Source organism: Mustelus asterias, chromosome 30 (genome assembly GCF_964213995.1).
Source record: "Mustelus asterias chromosome 30, sMusAst1.hap1.1, whole genome shotgun sequence".
Taxonomy (NCBI): Eukaryota; Metazoa; Chordata; class Chondrichthyes; order Carcharhiniformes; family Triakidae; genus Mustelus; species Mustelus asterias.
In genome coordinates, this window is record NC_135830.1 from 5,830,746 (window position 1) to 5,853,093 (window position 22,348).

Below are 22,348 nucleotides of genomic sequence, written 5' to 3' on the forward strand. Positions count from 1 at the left end.
TGTAGCCCAAAACAATAATAAAACACATCTACAAACATCCACATAAAACAAATGAAACACACAGGTTCTCACAGCTCGTAAATTTCAAACAATGAATCCTCAGCATTCTCTCTCGCAGCTATAGCTTCTTAAAGCGACAGAGCACCACAAACGTTTCGCAATATACATTAATGATTTGGAAGATGGAACTGAAGGCATTGTTGCTAAGTTTGCAGATGATACAAAGATATGTAGAGGGGCAGGTAGTATTGAGGAAGCAGAGGGGCTGCAGAAGGACTTTGATGGGCTAGGAGAGTGGGCAAAGAAGTGGCAGATGGAATACAATGTGGAAAAGTGTGAGATTATGTACTTGGGGAGGAGGAATGGAGACATCGACTATTTCCTAAATGGGGAAATGTTTCAGAAATCAGAAGCACAAAGGGACTTGGGAGTCATTGTTCAAGATTCTCTTGAAGTTAACGTGCAGGTTTAGTTGGCAGTTCGAAAGGCAGATGCAATGTTAGCATTCATGTCAAGAGGGCTAGAATACAAGAGCAGCGATGTACTTCTGAGACTGTATAAGGCTCTGGTCAGACCCCATTTGGAGTATTGTGAGCAGTTTTGAGCCCCACATCTAAGGAACGATATGCTGGTCTTGGAAAGGGTCTGGAGGAGCTTCACAAGAATGATCTCTGGAATGAAGAGCTTGTCGTATGAAGAATGGTTGAGGACTCTGGGTCTGCACTCATTGGAGTTTAGAAGGATGAAGGGAGATCTTATTGAAACTTAGTGGGAAAAAACTAGAGGGCACAACCTCAGGCTAAAGGGATGATCCTTTAAAACAGAGATGAGGAGGAATTTCTTCAGCCAGAGAGTGGTGAATCTGTGGAACTCTTTGCCACAGAAGGCTGTGAAGGTCAGTTCATTGAGTGTCTGTAAGACAGAGATAGATAGGTTCTTGATTAATAAGGGGATCAGGGGTTATGTGGAAAAGGCAGGAGAATTTGGATGAGAAAAATATCAGCCATGATTGAATAGCGGAGAAGACTCGATGGGCCGAGTGGCCTAATTCTGCTCCTGTGTCTTATGGTCTAAGCTCACAACTCCTTGATTAAAATAAGACACAAGATCCTTCATTCCCCTTCATTATAACTTAAACTTTTTTTAGCCAACTTCCAAGGCCTGATTTTATCGGAAACATCAAGTCTTTGTTGATTTAAAATCCCAAACATGTTGCCAGCTGCAAAATCTTTGTTTTAGCTAATTTTAGCTCATTCTGAGTAAATATTCTCACCAGGTCCTCTGTTGGGGCCCTGCTAAGCAGCTTTAATGGTTCATGATTGCAGAAATTGAGCAGTCACAGGAATGTCGTTAAGATAGTCCAGTCCCATAATGCCTCACATTCAATCTGCAGTCCTTCAATTATAACAGAATATGTGGCTGTATGTAGCTGCCTCGGCCATGGTCAACCCCAACACTGCCTTCCTGAACTGCTACAATGCCTGAGGTGTAAGTACACCCACAGTGCTGTTAGGGAGGGATTTCCAGCTACACATTCCACACTTTCACTAGACTGTAGGTGGATATCAGATTGAGGTATTCCATTCAACCACACCCAAGGTGAGTTATTCCAATTCTGTTATTGTCCAGGACAATATATTCACAATATCATTAAAACAGAAATTAAACATTCCCATTTGATTTCAGGTATTAACATATTCTGTTAGTTTGTTCTTTATTGTCGATGTCAGGCTGGGGTTGTTTCCCTTGGAGCAAAGGAGGTTGAGGGGAGATTTGATAGAGGTGGACAAGATTCTGACAGGTTTAGATAAGGTGGACAAAGAAAAGCTGTTCCCATTAGCTGATGGGACAAGGATGAGGGGGACACAGATTTAAGGTTTTGGATCAGAGATGCGTGGGGGTGGGATGTGACGAAGAATATTTTGATGCAGCGAATGGTAATGAGCTGGAACTTGCTGCCTACGAGGGTGGAGGAAGTGGAGACAATAAACAATTACAAAGGAAATTGGATGGGCATTTGAGGGGATTTCAAACAAAAATAGTGACTCTTAACTTCCTCACACCCTGTCACTCTGTGATCCTTGTGAAATTTGGTAACACGACTCAAAGAGCATCAGCCCACTGGAGGCAAAGTCATGAGACCGGCCAGTCCAGCAGAAAGAAACCCTCCGACCCTCCCCATTGACCAACTGTGAGAATGAACAAAATGCAGTCCTGGATGTAATTGAGAGCAGAAACAATAACAGAAACAACCCCTGGAATCACTCGTGAACTTGTTGGTGTCTCAGCAGGGCGGATGAAAGACTGAATCTCTTCTCACACACAGAGCAGCTGAACGGTCTCTCCCCAGTGTGAACTCGCTGGTGTATCTGGAGGTGGGAGGACCGAGTGAATCCCTTCGCACATTGAGAGCAGGTGAACGGCTTCTCCCCAGTGTGAACTCGCTGGTGTGTCAGCAGGCTGGATGACTGAGTGAATCCCTTCCCACACTGAGAGCAGGTGAATGGCCTCTCCCCAGTGTGAACTCGCTGGTGTATCTGCAGCTGGGATGACTGAGTAAATCCCTCCCCACATTGAGAGCAGGTGAATGGCCTCTCCCCAGTGTGAACTCGCTGGTGTGTCTGCAGGTGGGATGACCGACTGAATCCCTCCCCACATTGAGAGCAGGTGAATGGCCTCTCCCCAGTGTGAACCCGCTGGTGTGTCTGCAGGTGGGATGACTGAGTGAATCCATTCCCACACTGAGAGCAGGTGAATGGCCTCTCCCCAGTGTGAACTCGGTGGTGTATCCGCAGGTGGGATGACTGAGTGAATCCCTTCCCACACTGAGAGCAGGTGAATGGCCTCTCTCCAGTGTGAACTCGCTGGTGTGCCCGCAGGTTGAATGACTGAGTGAAACCCTTCCCACACTGAGGGCAGGTGAATGGCCTTTCCCCAGTGTGAACTCGCCGGTGTGACTGCAGGCTGGATGAACAAGTGAATCCCTTCCCACACTGAGGGCAGGTGAACGGCCTCTCCCCAGTGTGAACTCGCTGGTGTGTCCGCAGGCTGGATAAATGACTGAATCCCTCCCCGCACTGAGAACACGTGAACGGTCTCTCCCCAGTGTGAACTCGCTGGTGTGACTGCAGGCTGAATGACTGAGTGAATCCCTCCCCACACTGAGAGCAGGTGAATGGTCTCTCCCCAGTGTGGTTGCGCCGATGAGCTTCCAGCTCTGATGGGGCTCTGTATCTCTTCCCACAGTCCCCACATTTCCACGGTTTCTCCATGGTGCAGGTGTCCTTACCTCTCTCTTGGGTGGACAATCAGTTGAAGTCTCGTCCACACTCACAACACGGGTACAGTCTCTCCCTGCTGTGAATGGTGTGATATTTATTCAGGCTGTGTAACTGGTTAAAGCTCTTTAGTTAGTGCACTGGAACACTCTCACTCGAGTGTGGCAGTGTGTTGCTGCTTTTCCAGTCACACTGACATTTCAAATCTTTTCAAATCAACAGACTGGACAATCATTTCTCCTTCCAGATTCAAAGTCCGATGATATTCAGCTCCCAAGGAATATGACTCTGTCAGATCTAGGCGTGACGTTTGAGATTTCGGCCTGTGATTCCTCTTTCAATATCCTGTAAAACAGGTTGACAAAAGTCATCAGTGTCAGTACAGGATAGAAATTCAGAACAGACAATTCTAGTTTCTATGGAACATTCTTTCCTATTTCAGTCCCAAAAAGCTGTAAATTTCCATCCCACACACTCTCCCTCCATTCTCACTCTGCTGTATCTAATATTCACCCTCCCAATTCTCCTGAAGGTGCTGATTGAGGCTGATTGACAGATCCATGCTCACTGCTTCCTGTCCTGGACACAGAGACCATAACAAATAGGAGCTGCAGTCGGCCATTTGGCCCATCGATTCTTTTAAACTATTCAATGAGATAATTCGTTCATCTACCTCAGCATCATTCTCCCCACACTAAACCCATATCCCTTGATATATTCAATATCTAGAAACCAATCAATCTCTCTCTTGCAAGTAGTTGATGACTGAGGCTTCACTGTCCTCAGGGATTGAGAATTCCAAAGCTTTCCCACATCCTTGAGTGAAGAAATCCCCCCACGTCTTAGCTTTTGCTCCATCTTCTTGTCTGTTCCCCATAACCCTTGACACCCTTGTCAGTCAAAGATCTGTCTAACTGGAATATATTCAATGATCCTCAGCCTCCACTGGTCCCTGTGGAAGAGAAATCCAAAAGACTAACAACCCTCTGAGGGAAGAGATGTCTGGAAATATATAACGTAGCTACAGTTCCATATTACAAGATATTCAGATCCCAAGGAATATGGCTCTGTCTAGACGTGACGGTTGAGATTTTTGCCTTTGATTCCTCATTCAATATCCTATGAAATGAGTTTGCAAAAGTCATCACAGTCATAGAATCATAGAAACCCTACAGTGCAGAAGGAGGCCATTCGGCCCATCGAGTCTGCACCGACCACAATCCCACCCAGGCCTTACCCGCTAATCCCTTTTTTTTTTTACCCGCTAATTTACCCGCTAATCCCTCTAACCTACGCATCCCAGGACTCTAAGGGACAATTTTTAACCTGGCCAATCAACCTAACCCGCACATCTTTGGACTGTGGGAGGAAACCGGAGCACCCGGAGGAAACCCACGCAGACACGAGGAGAATGTGCAAACTCCACACAGACAGTGACCTGAGCCGGGAATCGAACCCAGGACCCTGGAGCTGTGAAGCAGCAGTGCTAACCACTGTGCTACCGTGCCGCCCCTGTCAGTATAGGATAGAAATTCAGAGCAGCCAATTCTAGTTTCTATGGAACATTCTTTCCTATTTCATTCCCAAAAAGTTGTAAATCTCCATCCATATCTATGGATTCTATTTAAAAACGAAAGTGGATGGGCATTTGAAGGAAATAAACTTTCAGGAGAATGGGGATATAGAGGGGGATTGGGACTGGAATGTTATACAGAGAGTCAGAATGGACTCGAGTTACCGAATGGATTCCTTCTGTGCTGTAATGACTTTATGACTGGAAATGTATAACATCGCTATAGCATTATATTACAATGCAAGAACTAATAATAAAAGTATTTTATTACAGAAACATAAATAATATATCTAATCTGGGTACCATATAATAACACTAGACAGATCTCTGTCCTATATTAACATACTGTCCCCTTAAATGTCAGCCATCTCCTGGGGAAAGCTGCCCTTTAATGTGAACATGAGGAAAAAGACCATCCTTTTCGACAGACAAATAAATGTGTCAAGCTGAGGGAGCAAAGGATGTTCACCAGGCTGATTCAGGGAATCGCGGGACTGATGTATGAGGAGAGATTGACCAGGTTAGAATTGTTTTCGTTGGAGTTCAGATGAATGAGGGGGGAATCTCAAAGAGACTTATAAAATTCTAACAGGTCGAGACAGGATAGATGCAGGGAGGATGTTCCCGATGGAGTCCAGAACCAAGGGTCACAGTCTGAGGATTCAGGGCAGACCATTTAGGACGGAGGTGAGTAGACATTTCTTCACCCAAAGAGTAGTCACCCTGTGGAATTCATTACCACAGGAAGTAGTTGGTGCCAAAACATTGAATGTATTCAAGAGGCGGCTGGATAAAGCACTTGGGGTGAATGGGATCACAGGTTATGGGGAAAAAGCAGGATTAGGCTACTCAGTTGGATGATCAGCCATGATCATAATGAATGGCGGAGCAGGCTCGAAGGGCCAAATGGCCTCCTCCTGCTCCTATCATCTCTGTTTCTATATCAATGTCTTTAAGAGAGAGAGAGAGGGAGACCTGGGCCAACCTTTCCAGAGTCTGCAGCCTCCCTGGATTCACTTCCTTTCCCTTCAGTTGCTGCAAGTCCCCAATTTCCCCCAGAATGAGAAAAGAAATGGAAAGGGGGAGAAAAGAAAGTGTGTTACTCACAGATGTTGGCCTCTTTTAGGTCAAAACAAATAAACAAACTCAGATTAAGTCAGGACAAAGTAAAAGGGGCAGCTCCCCAAAAGGAGGGAGAACAGTCCGAACAGAAATCAAAGTACAAAGGAAACTTAAAAACATCAAATTAAAATGTGATTATTAGGGTCGATAACGCACCCCAACCCCTGCGGTGCCCAGCGGGCGCGGAAGGCGTCAACCGCGCCCGTGGACACCGCATGCTCCCTCTCCAGGGACACCTGGCCGCGAACGTAGCCGCGGTAGAGGGGAAGACAGTCAGGATGGACGGCCCCCTCGATCGCCCGCAGCCTGGACCGGTAAATGGCGCGTTTCGCCAGGCCCAGGAGCAGGTTCACGAGGAGGTCGCCATCCCGACCCCAACAAAAAGAAAGTGCAACCTAAGACACAAAACATAGACATGGTCCACGGACTTCACAAGGCCACAGAAGGGGCAAGCTTCATAGCCCGTGAACCAGTGAATCCTACGGTTGTGCGGAACTGCTGCATGCATCACCCTTCACCCCAGGTCCCCGATGTAATTGGGGCAATCCCTCCGTAGAGGGACCTCTACGGAAACAAGGCCCGCCAAGGTGTATCCGGGCGACAGGCAAGGAGGCGGTAGTGGAAGGTGTGCAGCAGCAGCCCACACAGGAAACGCCTCCGCGCGGTAGGAAAAGGCACGGAGGACATTTCCACGAGGCGGCTCAGGCTGTGGGGCACCTGACCCGAGGAGGAGGGTTGAAGTTTTGGGCCAATGTGGAATTCTGTCCGAACAGGGGAACGCTCGGGCGGGATCCCACCGCACGCCTGCGCCGCCTCGAGTTTGCGTGCAGTTTCGGGGCCGAGCACGACCGTCCTAAGGTCTAGGATGGCTTTGGCCGTGTGCCGGACGGTTGTCCCCACGCGCTCAGCCAGCACGCGGGGGCCCATCCAGCCCGCTCCTCCGCCATCGAGCACGTCCCCGATTCTGGTCACCCCGGCGTCCACAGCCCTCCTCTCCGCCAGCCACCTGAAGTCATACGGCTGGAGGAGCGGATTCCTGAGCAGCGGCTCTCGCACGAGAGCTGCTACTCCTGACGGGGGAGAGCTGTGTCGCGAGGCGACCGTGTTCCAGACGGTGAGGTAAAAGATGGGCAACTCCTGCAGGGCGGTCGAAGCACGCCCCAGTTCGATATGCAGGAGCTGCACGTCATAATTGAGGCCGTGCCACTGGCGGAAGAAATATGGCACACCATTGTGGAGGGGGCTCAACGTAAAGGTACCTTTAGCGGAAGGTCGCTATCTGAGTGCGGAGGCACACCAGACCTTGTCCGCCCTCCTCAAGCGGGAGATACAGAACCGCAGCAGGGACCCAGTGCAGTCGATTGCCCCAGAAGAACCGCAGGAGGGTTCTCTGGATATTGGCGACAAAGTAAGAAGTTTAACAACACCAGGATATTGGCGACAAAGCCAGGGGGAGGGGTCAAAGGGACCAGCCGGTACCACAGCATGGAGGCGAGCAGCTGGTTTATGACGAGAACCCGCGCCCGTGAATGGTCACAAACACTCACCTCTGAAACAATTTAACTGATTTTAATATTAAAATCTCCTGCTGGAGCCTGCAGCTGGAAAGATATCAGAAGCATTGGCATCAGAGAAAAATCTCCCAGTTGAGGAAATCCCCGGGGAGCGGGGGTGATGTCACTGTGCAATTGTAAGTATGTGATGAGATCACAGACAGGAATACAGAATACCTGGGTCTGTGCAAACCAGTGAACACCACACATTATGGAGGATGTGAGGCTCCTTGACAGGGTGCAGAGGAGATTTATCAAAATGGTTTCAGGGATGAGGAATTATAGTTACAATGTTAGGCTGGATAACTTGGGGTTGTTCTCCTTGGAGCAAAGTAGATTGATTGAGGTGTACAAGGGTACATGGAGGTGTCAAAGTTTACATGCTCTGTTTACACGTGTACAAGCTCTGACTATGGGTCATCCAGTCTCGAAACGTTGGTTCTATTCTCTCTCCACAGATGCTGTCAGATCTGCTGAGATTTTCCAGCATTTATTGTTTTTATTTTCCTTTCTTTTTCCTTCTCTACCACCGCTCTGCTTCATCAATAAGACATTGGGACTCAGGGTTGATGCAGTTTGATGGACAGGTTGTCTCCATTCTGAGCACTGGGGAACAAGCCCCTCCCACTGATTGACAACATTGCCCTCTACAAACATGGCGGCCGCACGTGCGCACTGCTGCCTATTGCCCCCAATAAAGATGGCGAACGTTAACCTTGGACGAACACGAGGAGCTGCAGCCTTGCTCGGTACAAACTGGGTCCGGGAAGTTCTCTTCCGCGGTTTGCGGCTTACACAACATGCTTATGCAGCGTTTCCACCCACCTGGACGATCCATTGCTCTCTCCGTACCTCCAATCACCTCTAACAGATTTCCGAGCCCACAGCAAAAGCCGTTTCCCATCGCCATTACTCATACTGCGCATGCTCGAGTCAAAGTTGGCCCCGCCCCTCGTTCGCTCCGATTGGTTGGAGGACCGACCGCTCCATGTCGGTCCTCCAGCACTGTCCCCTCTTCCCATTGGTCCGCGCTGCCGTCAATCAGCCGGGCATTGTGACGGTGATTTGCTGCTTGTCCAATAATAACAGTAAGAAGTTTAACAACACCAGGTTAAAGTCCAACAGGTCTATTTGGTAGCAAACGTCACACAAGCTTTCGGAGCCTCAAGCCCCTTCTTCAGGTGAGTGGGAATTCTGTTCACAAACAGAGCTTATAAAGACACAGACTCAATTTACATGAATAATGGTTGGAATGCGAATCCTTGCAGCTAATCAAGTCTTAAAGGTACAAACAATGTGAGTGGAGAGCTTCCACTCTAAACACGTTAAAGAAGCCATCCCCTACGGACAAGCCCTCCGTATACACAGGATCTGCTCGGATGAGGAGGATCGCAACAGACACCTCCAGACGCTGAAAGATGCCCTCATAAGAACAGGATATAGCGCTCAACTCATCGATCGACAGTTCCGACGCGCCACAGCGAAAAACCGCACCGACCTCCTCAGAAGACAAACACGGGACACGGTGGACAGAGTACCCTTCGTCGTCCAGTACTTCATCGGAGCGGAGAAGCTACGGCATCTCCTCTGGAGCCTTCAACATGTCATTGATGAAGACGAACATCTCGCCAAGGCCATCCCCACACCCCCACTTCTTGCCTTCAAACAACCGCACAACCTCAAACAGACCATTGTCCGCAGCAAACTACCCAGCCTTCAGGAGAACAGTGACCACGACACCACACAACCCTGCCACAGCAACCTCTGCAACACGTGCCGGATCATCGACACAGATGCCATCATCTCACGTGAGAACACCATCCACCAGGTACACGGTACATACTCTTGCAACTCGGCCAACGTTGTCTACCTGATACGCTGCAGGAAAGTATGTCCCGAGGCATGGTACATTGGGGAAACCATGCAGACACTGCGACAACGGATGAATGAACATCGCTCGACAATCACCAGGCAAGACTGTTCTCTTCCTGTTGGGGAGCACTTGAGCGGTCACGGGCATTCAGCCTCTGATCTTCGGGTAAGCGTTCTCCAAGGCTGCCTTCACGACACATGACAGTGCAGAGTCGCTGAGCAGAAACTGATAGCCAAGTTCCGCACACGAGGACGGCCTCAACCGGGATATTGGGTTCATGACACACTATCTGTACTCCCCACAGCTTGCCTGGACTTGCAGAGTCTCACTGGCTGTCCTGTCTGGAGACAATACACATCTCTTTAGCCTGTCTTGATGCTCTCTCCACCGCATTGTTTGTACCTTTAAGACTTGATTAGCTGTAAGTATTCGCATTCCAACCACTATTCTGTAAATTGAGTTTGTGTCTTTATATGCCCTGTTTGTGAACAGAATTCCCACTCACCTGAAGAAGGAGCTTAAGGCTCCGAAAGCTTGTGGCTTTTTCTACCAAATAAACCTGTTGGACTTTAACCTGGTGTTGTTAAACTTCTTACTGTGTTTACCCCAGTCCAACGCCGGCATCTCCACATTAGCAATAACAGAGTCTCAGTGTAACAATGACACACACAGGCTCCAATACAATCAGAGTGGAGATGGGGCACAGAGACAACACAGCAAAGCACTGACTTACTCTGAGTGTAACAAATACAATGTTTGTTCAAATAATAAGAGTCACGTTGCAGTATGTTAGCGAACACAGCATTGGATCCAATGTAATGGTAATACAGTCAGTATCTCGTGCACCATAACCAAAGTTTCGGTTTCATTTGATAGTGTGAGTGAGTCATGGTCTATTGATATAATGTATTTAGATTCCGGTGTGTGTTACTCTGCCACTGTCATTATCAGACAATAGCCTGTCTGTTATTCCAATTCTGCTGTATTCTACAACTGCAGTTTCAGTGTCTCTGAGGTCATTTTAACTGCAGGTAATCTGACATTAATGGAGACAAGAGGCCCAACAAACATTTGATTATAATAGGAGGACAAAGTGTAAGGGAACAATGATATTTTAAGGTGTCTGTGTTGTGGTGAGTGTCACTGGGAGGTGAGTGATAAAATACAAGTGGAAACATCATGACAGAGACATGTGACTGACTCGGCCTGACTGAGAGCTGTTATACTCGAGGCGAGAATAATGAGGACATGGGGAACTCCAGGGATTTCTGATATCTGAGGTGTATCTGTTAGAGGAACTGAAAATAATCAGTTCTTCCTCATGGTTATCTCCAGTTCTCAAGTTACACAGACACACAGGAAAGAGATCTGACAGCTCATCAAACCCAATATTTTAATCTTCTGTTTGAGACACATTATAATCGAAAAGATCAAATATTAAAACCTGAGGAGAGAAACATTCAGAATGTCACAAGGATGAGTGAACTGTCTAATTAATCCCATTCACCATAACTTTGCCAATTTATCCTCTGCAAGTATTTATCCAATTCCCTTTGAAAGCTACTATCAAACTTGCTTCTAGCACCTGTCAGTTAGTGCATTCCAGATCATATGAAGTTATTGTGTAACAAATTCTCCTTATCACCCCCTCCAGTTCTGTTGTCAATTAAATTAAATCTCTGTGTCCTCTGCTTACAGACCTTCCTGCACGGAGGAAATCGATTCTCTCCATCGACAAACCCTCGTGCTCCTGGGAGATAATTTCTCTCCATTGACACTATCATAAATTATTTGTCATTTTAAACACCTCTATTAAATCTCCCAGCACATTCCCCAACCTAAGATGGATAACCCATGTTTCTCCTGCCCTGAAGAATTATATGGACTCAAAATGTTAACTCTGAACAGATGCCGCTGGACCTGCCGGGTTTTTCTGCTTTTCTCCCTGTCATTCCTTCCATAATCAATCAGAAACTCTTCATGATTTTGAACATCTTGATCAAATAGGAACAATCAGACCCTGAGAAAGATACAGAGGGAGAGACAGAAAGAAAAATTGAGAGATTTTAAAAAGCAGAAAGATGAGGTGGTCAAAGATAAAAGCTGAGAAACAGAGGAAACAAGCAATACAGAGAGAATGCTCTGTATGTAAGGGAGCAGGCTATCAGTTCCCAGCTGTGGGGAGCACAGGGAACTCAGTAACTGATCCACAGACACAGCTGGTTATATCTGCGAATGGAAACTCTGAACAGAAATAACTGGCTCATTTGTAAATGTCACCACAATGTGATCTGTGTGACTCTGCCCTGACTCTGTGGACAGATATAGGCCGCATTGACAGATGTTCTCACCAGATTGTGGTCCCTGGATTTATTTTCTGCTCAGAAGTGAGATGTGCGTTTTTGAACCGGCAGCAGAGAAACAGGAAGTTGTGTTACCTGAGAATGAAACAGCCGGCGTCAGTTTGATGTTATCACCGTGAACAGTCTTCCTGCCTGTGAGGGTGAACTCACTCTGACAGCATCAAGAACAACCACACAGATTGCTGCCGCTCTCAGCATTACATTCACCTCCATTCCCATTTTAAACAATAAAGAAAGGAGATTATTTGGATTTTTAACACATTCACTGAATTGGGAGATGGACTGAGGGTCATCACTGGGAGAAATGAGGAGGAATTAGAGAACAAATGAGTTTTCCCAAAGAGGGTTATTAGAAAAGAGGAGATTTAAAGTGAGTCAGGGCCTGTCAGAGGAAGTGGGAGAGAGAAACAGAGAGGATTGAATCTCCATCAATTAGATGTTTTCTCAGACAGCGAAGAGAGATGAAGTTTGTTTGTGCCTTTTCAGAGAGAGGTAACGAGAGAGAGAAAACAATGAATAAGTTTAAGCAGATCTGAAATAGGAAGGTTAAATGAGTGAGTGTTTGAAAGAAAGATAGAGAGACATTAAGTGATGAACACAGTATCTGAGAGGGAAGAGGTTAAGTGAATGAGAGAGGAGCGAGGTTAGAATGTAAGAGAGATGGAAGGTAACGTGTGAGTGAATGCCTGGAGAGAGAGAGAGATGTTCAGTGAGTGTTAGAGAGATGAGAGAGGTTAAGTGATTGAGTTTCTGAGAGAGAGGAGATGTTGAGTGAGTGAATGTCTGAAAGAGAGGAGAGCAGGTTCACACCCAGGGGTCACTGAGAATGATCAAAATAAGGAGATCACCCAGAAAACTACCAACAGGAAACTTCAGCTGAACACATCACTCATTCTTAAATGGTCAGTCAGGGCTCTGTTGCTGCTCAGCTTCTCTCTGTTCTGTTTATAATGGTTAAAGGCTGATAGGAGTGAGGTTTATTTAAAAGGATAGTGTATGGGAAGCACACATCAACAAAACTGAGAATTCTTGGACACACACTGCAGCTCCTTCTCTATCTGGGAATCAAATTGTTGTCTAATTGTCCCAGCAGTTAACAGGCTCCTTTGAACTTCTCCAGCTGCTACTTTAATGCAGACTTCCACCAATTTATTTGAAGCCAGTTTCTGTTCAATAAACCAGGACTGACACACACACATTAAAATGTTTTACACTTTTCTTCATTCTAAGTCTGGAAACCTAAACCTGCCGTTTCACTCTCAGTCAGGAATAGATCCCAGTTTTACACCAATCTTTGACAGCACGTTTCCCGCATTCACCATTGTTCTTCCTGACTCTAAACACAGTTGTAAAGGAGCTTCTGTTCTGTGTCTGGGAGCTCGGAACCATGGAAAAGAACGACTGGGACACATTTCTCACACACCTCAGGATTCACCCACACGGGGACTTTGCTGTCAGTGAAAAGTGACGAAAAAGACCAAAGTGCTGTTTGTCCCTCTCAGCGAGACCCTGAAGGACTGGGTCAAGAATGAAGTTCTGTTCCTACTGTATGACCCTCCCTCAGATTGCCCTTTCTGAGCTCCAGCCTGGTGACGTTAAACACTCAAATGGAAAAGACAAAAATCTACAACAATGGTTCAATCAAATGTCTATTTCACATTTATTCAGAATATCAAACCTCAACAGAAGAAAAAAGTCAGAGTGAAGATGATTCAGACCTGGATATGATTAACAGCATCAATAAGTGTAGAATCCAAACCTTGCAGTCCCTTGTGAACTCGCCGGTGTGTTAGCAGGTGGGATGACTGAATAAATCCCTTTCCACAGACATTACAGGTGAATGGCCTCTCCCCAGTGTGAACTCGCTGGTGTTTCAGAAGATAAGATAAATGAGAAAATCCCTTCCCACAGACAGAGCAGGTAAATGGCCTCTCCCCACTGTGAACTCTCTGATGTGTCAGCAGGTTGGATGACTGACTGAATCCCTTCCCACACATGGAGCAGGTGAACGGCCTCTCCCCAGTGTGAACTCGCTGGTGATTCAATAGGTTGGATGAACGAGTGAATCCCTTCCCACACACGGAGCAAGTGAATGGCCTCTCCTCACTGTGAACCTGCTGGTGTGTCAGAAGGTTGTATGAACGGGTGAATCTCTTCCCACATTCAGAGCAGGTGAACGGTCGATCCCCTGTATGGAGCTGCTGGTGTATCAGAAGGTTGGATGAATTAATGAATCCCTTCCCACAGTCTGAGCAGGTGAAGGGCCTCTCCCCAGTGTGAATTCTCTGGTGGTTCAATAGGGCAGGTGGACGGCTGAATCCCTTCCCACACACACAGCAGGTGAATGGCCTCTCCCCAGTGTGAGTATATTGGTGCGTCAGCAGATCCTTTTTGTTTTTAAAGCTCTTCGCACAGTGGGAACAATTAAAACGTTTGTTATCAGAGTGAACAAGTTGATGTGTCTGCAGGTGGGATGACTGAATGAATCCTTTCCCACACAGAGCAGGTGAATGGTCTCTCCCCAGTGTGAATACGTTGGTGCGTCAGCAGATCTTTTTTGCATTTAAAACTCTTCTCACAGTCAGAACATGTAAACATTCTCTCATCTGTGTGAACAAGTTGGTGTGTCACAATGTGGGATGAGCGAGTGAATCCCTTCCCACACACAGGGCAGGTGAACGGCCTCTCCCCAGTGTGAACCCGTCGGTGAGTCAGAAGGTTGTATGAATGGGTGAATCCCTTCCCACAAACAGAGCAGGTGAACGGTCTCTCCCCAGTGTGACTGCGCCGATGAACTTCCAGTTGTGATGGGAAACCGAATCCTTTCCCGCACTCCACACATTTCCACGGTTTCTCCATGGTGCCCTTGTGTTTCTCCAGGTTGGATGATCAGTTCAAGCCACATCCACACACACAACATACACGTAGTTTCACCCTGCTGTGAACTGTGATGTTTTTTCAGGCTGTGTAACTGGTTAAAGCTCTTTCCACATTCAGTTCACTGGAACACTCTCACTCGGGTGTGTGTTTGTCTCGATGCTTTTCCGGTCATACTGATGTTTAATTTATTTGCCCACAGGCAGAACAGACAAATATTTCTCTTTCTATATTCAAAGACCGATGATATTCAGCTCCGAAGGAACTGAATGACTTTGTCAGATGTGATGTCCGGTTTGAGTTTTCTGTCTGCCAATCTTTCACTTCCAATATCCTGTAAAAACAGTTTAGAAAAGTCATCACTGTCAGAACACGATACAAACTCTGAACAGACAATTCTAGTTTCTCTGGAACATTTTTTCCTTTCTTGTTCCCCCAAATCAGTAAATCCCCGTCCCACACACTCTCCCTCCTCCCTGGGCTGAAATCCAAACCCATCTCACCATTTCTTTCCTCCACTCCCAGTTTTCTCCCTCCCTCTCCTCTGTCTGGGTTCAGTTCTCCAGCTCCTGTCTGCAGACTGACAATAAAACCAATGGGTCTTACTGGGGGTGTTGGGGCCTCCAGCGGGTGTTTGTGAATCCTCCCCGCCCACCTCCCAGGGTTTCCTTCCTTCCCAGAGATCAGAGTCCTCATTGATTTGAGGCCAAAGTGTAACCTCTTATTTATTGTCCCCCTCGCCCATCCTCTGATGTGAACCATCCTCCAGTGGCTGAGCCAGGATGGGGCCGTTAACCTGGGCCTGTTCCCGGGAGGGAGGGAGGGAGAAGCCCCGCAGCTGCAAACCAGGGAGCTGACAATGATTCTGAAGGGTTTGCGGATCCACAAAGTGTTTCCAAATCCTCCCAGCCACCGCCTAACGCTGACTCCGCTTCTCCGGGACAAACAAGCGCCAAGGACAGCAATGACACTGCGCATGCTCCACATCACAATGCCCGGGGACTGATTGACGGCAGCTCCGGACCAATAGGAAGAGGGGTCGGGGCTGGGGGACCGAACGGGAGCGGCTGGTCCTCCAACCAATCGGAGTGAATGAGGGGCGGGACTGGAGGACCGAATGGGAGCGGCTGGTCCTCCAACCAATCGGAATGAATGAGGGGCGGGACCTGAAGCATGCGCAGTGCGGGTGAACCAGATAAACTGTTGGACTTTAACCTGGTGTTGTTTGACTTGTTGCTGTGTTTACCCCAGTCCAACGCCGGCATCTCCACATCACTGCGGGTAATGGCGACGGACGGCCGGTTTTAGTTTGGAAGCGAGATCAATACGAGGTAGAGGGCGGCGTGCGGGGAATGATAAATGTGGCGGGTGGGTCGAGAGGCTTTGTAAACATGTTGTTCAAACCCAAACCCCGGAAATGAACTTCCCGGTTCCCCCCCTTTGTACCAAATGGAGCGGCAGCTTGTAGTGTTAGACCCGGGCTGACTGCCGCCATTGAGGCTGCATGTGGGAGGCCGGCAGGGATTGTGATCGGAGAGTGAAGCCCCGACGTCACAATGGAATGGCTGAGGGTGTGACGTCACAATGGAATGGGTGAGGGTGTGACGTCACAATGGAATGGGTGAGGGTGTGACGTCACCATGGAATGGGTGAGGGTGTGACATCACAATGGAATGGGTGAGGGTGTGACGTCACAATGGAATGGGTGAGGGTTCCAGATGAGCTGAGACTGGGCTGGAGTCGGGCGATGGCACTGACATGTGGCCCGGTGGCACAGTGGTTAGTGCAGCTGCCTAACAGCGCCAGGGACCCGGGTTCAATTCCAGCCTCGGGTCACTGTCTGTGCAGAGTTTCTACATTCTCCCCGTGTCTGTGTGGGTTTCTTCCGGATGTTCCGGTTTTCCTTCCACAGTCCAAAGATGTGCCGGCGTTGGACTAGGGTAAGCACAGTAAGTAATCTCACAACACCAGGTTAAAATCCAACAGGTTTATTTGGTAGCACAAGCCACAAGCTTTCAGAGCACTGCCCCTTCATCAGGTGAGTGGGAGTTCTGTTCACAAACAGGGCATATAAAGACACAAACTCAATTTACAAGATAATGGTTGGAATACGAGTCTTTAAACGTAATCAAGTCTTAAAGGTACAGACAATGTGAGTGGAGAGAGGGTTAAGCACAGGTTAAAGAGATGTGTATTGTATCCAGCCAGGACAGTTAGTGAGATTTTGCAAGCCCAGGCAAGTCGTGGGGGTTACAGATAGTGTGACATGAACCCAAGATCCCGGTTGAGGCCGTCCTCATGTGTGATTGACAGATCCATGCTCACTGCTTCTTGCCCTGGACGCAGAGAGCTGAAAATTTCCATGCAGGATGCCAGACAGATAAATGTCTACATTACTGGAGTAAAAATGTGTGGAATATACAGACCGAATTCACTTCATTTCCTTCAGTTGCTGCAAGTCCCCAACTTCCCCCAGAATGAGAAAAGAAATGGAAAGGGGGAAACATTGATTTCCTCCCAGATGTTGAACAGAGGAGGGAGTTTCACTCTGAAGCTCATTGGACAACTTCCGCATTGTGACGTCACAATAGAGCCCTGCCTGAATCAGCCAATAGGAGTCACTCTGCTCCGCGGTGATGTCTCCGGGTTCCAGTGCGCAGGCCCGGGCGCGCGGACCCGGGAGCCCCGCCCCCACCCATTGTTCCCCCTCCCCTTACACCTCCTTGAGTCAAGGTTTCCAGGCAACCGGCTGATGGCTCCGGCCAGAACGAGAAGCTGCTCGGTGATCTCCCCCTCCCCCTGGCCCGGGACTGCGCATGTGCGGGGGAGAGGGAAAGCTGCGCATGTGCGGGGGAGAACCCACCCTCTGATCTTCATGCTGAGGGCTTGACCAATGGGAAGAGTTGGAGGACCGGAAGGACTCTGGTCTTCCGGCCAATCTGAGCGCAGGCTTTGTGTGAATGAAGATTGATCTTCAGACTGACTGAAACTTCCTCCTGTCGCTAATATCTGTGAGTAAAACACTTTCTTTTCTCCCCCTTTCCATTTCTTTTCTCATTCTGGGGGAAATTGGGGACTTGCAGCATCTGAAGGGAAAGGAAGTGAATCCAGGGAGGGTGCAGACTCTGGAAAGGTTGGCCCAGGTCTCTCTCTCTCTCTTAAACCAGAAAATGATCCATTTCTGCCCACTGTTTGCTGTTTGCCAATCTTCTATCCACGCCAATATGTCATCCCCGCAGCATGAATTTTTATTTGCTGCAATAACCTTTGATGTGGCACCTCATCAAATGTCTTCTGGAAATCTAAGTACAGCGCATCCACTGGTTTCCCTTCATCCAATTCCCGATGGGGAATTTTAGAAAATTGACCGACACATCAACTATCTCACTCTGTTAAGACCCGAGAATGAAGCCCAGCAGGACCCGAGGACTCGTCATCCCACAGCTCCAACAGTTTGCTGAGGACCACTTCCCTGGGAATTGTGCTTTTTCAGAGTTCATCCCACACTTCTGTTTTCTGATTTCCAGTTGTTTCTGAGTTTTAACTGTATCCTCTATTGTGAACACTGAGGCAAAATACTTGTTCAATTCATCTCCCAGCTCCTTATTTTTCATTATCAATTCCTGGACTCACTTTCTATTAAACAGTTAAGAAATGAGGTAGAGCAAGTGACTGAAGTGTCAGTCAGGGAGCACTATTGGGAGCACCAATAGTTTCAAAATAGTTCTGGAAAAAGATAGGACAGGTCCACAGATCAAGGCCCTAAACTGGAGCAGGGCCACTTTTGTGGGCATTAGGCAGGATCTAGCAGATGTCGATTAGATGAGTTTGTTTGAAGGGAAAGGAATGACTGGCAAATGGGAGGTTTTAAAAGTGTGATAAAGAGTCCAGGGGCAGTATATTCCTGTCAGGATGAAGGGAAAGAATGGTAAATTTAGGGATCCCTGGCTGACAAGGGACATTGAGGCTCTGGTCAGGTAAAAGAAGGAAGCAGACATTGGGTTTAGACAATCGGGGACAAGTGAATCACTCGATGTCTCTTAAAAGTGTAAGAGAACACTTAAGAGGGTATGATATGGATCTGGCAGGTAAAGTTAAAGAAAATTTAACTTTAACACAGTCCAAAGATGTGTGGGTTAGGTTGATTGGCCATGCTAAAATTGCCCCTTAGTGTCCTGAGATGCGTAGGTTAGAGGAATTAGCGGGTAAATATGTCGGGATATGGGGGTAGGGCCTGGGTGGGATTGTGGTCGGTGCAGATTCGATGGGCCAAATGGCCTCTTTCTGCACTGTATGGATTCTATGAAAATCCCAAGAGGTTCTATCGCGATATTAAGAGTAAAAGGGTGGCTAGAGAGAGAGAGAATAGGTCCCCTTAAAAATCAGCATGGCTATCTGAGGATGGAGTCACAGGAGATGGGTGCGATTTTTAATGAATATTTCTCCTTGGTGTTTCCTGAGGAGAACATGATGGATGCTGAAGAAATAAGAGAAAGAAGCTGTGATGTCTTGGACCACATGCATATTACTCGGGAGGAGGTATCTGCAGCCTTAAAGTGCATTAAGGTGGATAAATCCCCTGGGTCTGATCAATTATATCTTCAGATCTTGTGGGAGGCTCAGGAAGGAATTACAGAGCCCCTTGCAGAGATATTTGTTTCATCTCTTTCTCCTGGTGAAGTTCTGGAAGAATAGAACATGTTAATGTTGTTCTGTTGTTTAAGAAGCGTAGCAAAGAGAAGCCTGGGAATTATAGGCCGGTAGTCTGACATCAGTGGTGGGTAAGTTACTGGAGGGGATTGTGAAGGACAGAATCTACCAACATTTGGATTCTGACGGTGTGATTAGGGATAGTCAGCACCGCTTTGTGCACGGGAAGTCATGTCTGACAAATCTTTTATTGTTTTCCGAAGAGGTAATCCAGAGGATGGATGAGCAGGGCCACTTTTGTGGGCATTAGGCAGGATCGAGCAGATGTTGATTAGGTGAGTTTGTTTGAAGGGAAAGGAATGACTGGCAAATGGAAGGTTTTAAAAGTGTGATATCAAGAATCCAGGGCAGTATATTCCTGTTAAGATGCAGGGAAAGAATGGTAAATTTAGGGATCTCTGGCAGACAAGGGACATTGAGGCTCTGGTCAGGTAAAAGAAGGAAGCATACATTGGGTTTAAAGATTAAAGAAAATTCCAAGAGGTTCTATAGCTATATTAAGAGTAAAAGGGTGGCTAGAGAGAGAATAGATCCCCTTAAAAATCAGTATGGCCATCTGTGTGTGGAGACACAGGAGATGGGTGAGATTTTTAATGAATACTTCTCCTCTGTGTTTACTGCGGAGAGCACCATGGGTGCGAAAGAAATAAGGGAAACAAGTGGTGATGTCTTGGGCACACGCAGGTTACTTGGTAGGAGGTATCTGCAGCCTTATAAAAGCAAATTACTGCGGTTGCTGGAATCTGAAACCAAGAGAGAAAATGCTGGAAAATCTCAGCAGGTCTGGCAGCATCTGTAAGGAGAGAAAAGAGCTGATGTTTCTTGTCTCGATGACCCTTTGTCAAAGCGCTGAAACATCAGTTCTTTTCTCTCCATACAGATGCTACCAGACGTGCTGAGAATGGGGAGAGAGTGTGTGGAATGGAGATTTACAGCTTCTGGGGAATGAGAGAGGAAAGAATGTTCCATAGAAATTGTCTGTTCTGAATTTCTATCCTGTACTGACACTGATGACTTTTGTAAACTCATTTTACAGGATATTGAAAGAGGAATCACAGGCTGAAATCTCAAACGTCACGTCTAGATCTGACAGTCATATTCCTTGGGAGCTGAATATCATCGGACTTTGAATCTAGAAGGAGAAATGATTGTCCGGTCTGTTGATTTGAAAAGATTTCAAACATCAGTGTGACTGGAAAAGCAGCAACACACTGTCACACTCGAGTGAGAGTGTTCCAGTGCACTGACTAAAGAGCTTTAACCAGTCACACAGCCTGAATAAATATCACACCATTCACAGCGGGGAGAGACTGTACCCGTGTTGTGTGTGTGGACAAAGTTTCAACTAATTGTCCACCCAAGAGAGCGGCAAGGACACCTGCACCATGGAGAAACCATGGAAGTGTGCGGACTGTGGGAAAAGATATGGATACCCATCTGAGCTCGAAGCGCATTGGCGCAGCCATACGGGGGAGAGGCCGTTCACCTGCTCTCAGTGTGGGGAGGGATTCAGTGATTCATCCGGCCAGCAAAGACACCAGCGAGTTCACACTGGGGAGAGACCGTTCACCTGCTCTCAGTGTGGGCAGGGATTCACTCAGTCATCCAACCTGCGGACTCACCAGCGAGTTCACACTGGGGACAGACCATTCACTTGTTCTCAGTGTGGGAAGGGATTCAGTAATTCATCAGGCCTGCGAAGACACCAGCGAGTTCACACTGGGGAGAGACCATTTACCTGCTCTCAGTGTGGGAATGGATTCACTCAGTTATCCAGTCTGCGGACACACGAGCGAGTTCACACTGGGGAGAAACCATTTATGTGCTCTCAGTGTGGGAAGGGATTCACTGACCTCTCAAACCTCTGCACACACCAGCGAGTTCACACTGGGGAGAGGCCATTCACCTGCTCTGTGTGTGGGAAGAGATTCAGAGTTTCATCCCACCTGCTGAGACACCAACAAGTTCACGAGTGATTCCAGAGGTTGGATTCTGCTGTTACTGTTTCTGCTCTCAATTACACCCAGGGACTGCATTTTGTTCATTCTCACAGTTGGTCAATGGGGAGGGTCGGAGGGTTTCTTTCTGTTGGACTGGTCGGTCTCACAACTTTGCCTCCAGTGGGCTGATGCTCCTTGAGTCTTGTTGCGAATACCTGGTTTCAAATTTCACACAGATCACAGAGTGACAGGGTGTGAGGAAGTTCAGAGATATTTAGGCAGCATTTCTGTTTGAAACCCCCCAAACGCCCATCCAATTCCCTTTGTAATTGTTTATTGTCTCCACTTCCTCCACCCTCGTAGGCAGCGAGTTCCAGGTCATTACCATTCGCTGCATCAAAATATTCTTCCTCACATCACCCCCCCCCCCCCTCAACTGCATCTCTGATCCAAAACCTTAAATCTGTCTCCCCCTCATCCTTGTCCCATCAGCTAATGGGAACAGCTTTTCTTTGTCCACCTTATCTAAACCTGTCAGAATCTTGTCACCTCTATCAAATCTCCCCTCAACCTCCTTTGCTCCAAGGGGAACAACCCCAGCCTGACATTGACAATAAAGAACAAACTAACAGAATATGTTACTACCTGAAATCAAATGGGAATGTTTAATTTCTGTTTTAAAGATATTGTGAATATATTGTCCTGGACAATAAAGAAATTGGAATAACTCATCTTGGGTGTGGTTGAATGGAATATATCAATCTGGTATCCATCTACATTCTCCCTCTCTAACAGCACTGTGGGTGTACTTACACCTCAGGCATTGAAGCAGTTCAGGAAGGCAGTGTTGGGGTTGACCATGGCCGAGGCAGCTACATACAGCCACATATTCTGTTATAATTGAAGGACAGCAGATTGAATGTGAGGCATAATGGGACTGGACTATCTTGACCACATTCCTGTAACTTCTCAGTTTCTGCAATCATGGACCATTAAAGCTGCTTAGCAGGGTCCCAACAGAGGACCTGGTGAGAATATTGACTCAGAATGAGTTCAAAT

General features: G+C 47.3%; 2 protein-coding genes across 2 annotated transcripts; one reads left to right on the forward strand and one right to left on the reverse strand.

Moving 5' to 3' along the window:
* Window positions 1–1,680: 1,680 nt before the first annotated feature.
* LOC144480715 (uncharacterized) lies at window positions 1,681–14,305 on the reverse strand (the record flags this gene model as incomplete). The annotated part of the gene is made up of 2 exons (XM_078200306.1): window positions 1,681–3,180; window positions 13,608–14,305. Coding segments are annotated over 2 exons (1,617 nt in total), but the record flags the coding sequence as incomplete, so codon positions are not given.
* Window positions 14,306–19,040: 4,735 nt separating this feature from the next.
* On the forward strand, window positions 19,041–21,370 carry LOC144480716 (uncharacterized). The gene is made up of 2 exons (XM_078200307.1): window positions 19,041–19,178; window positions 20,753–21,370. Exons 1-2 carry the CDS (start codon window positions 19,041–19,043, stop codon window positions 21,323–21,325), a joined length of 711 nt encoding a protein of 236 aa, XP_078056433.1. The 3' UTR covers window positions 21,326–21,370.
* The last annotated feature ends 978 nt before the right edge of the window (window positions 21,371–22,348 follow it).

Coding starts and splice junctions, on each gene's coding strand:
- LOC144480716 (XM_078200307.1), top strand. CDS start 19,041: ATGGAGTCACAGGAGATGGGTGCGATTTTTAATGAATATTTCTCCTTG. Junction 19,179..20,752: donor TGCATATTACTCGGGAGGAG/GTATCTGCAGCC, acceptor AAACCATGGAAG/TGTGCGGACTGTGGGAAAAG.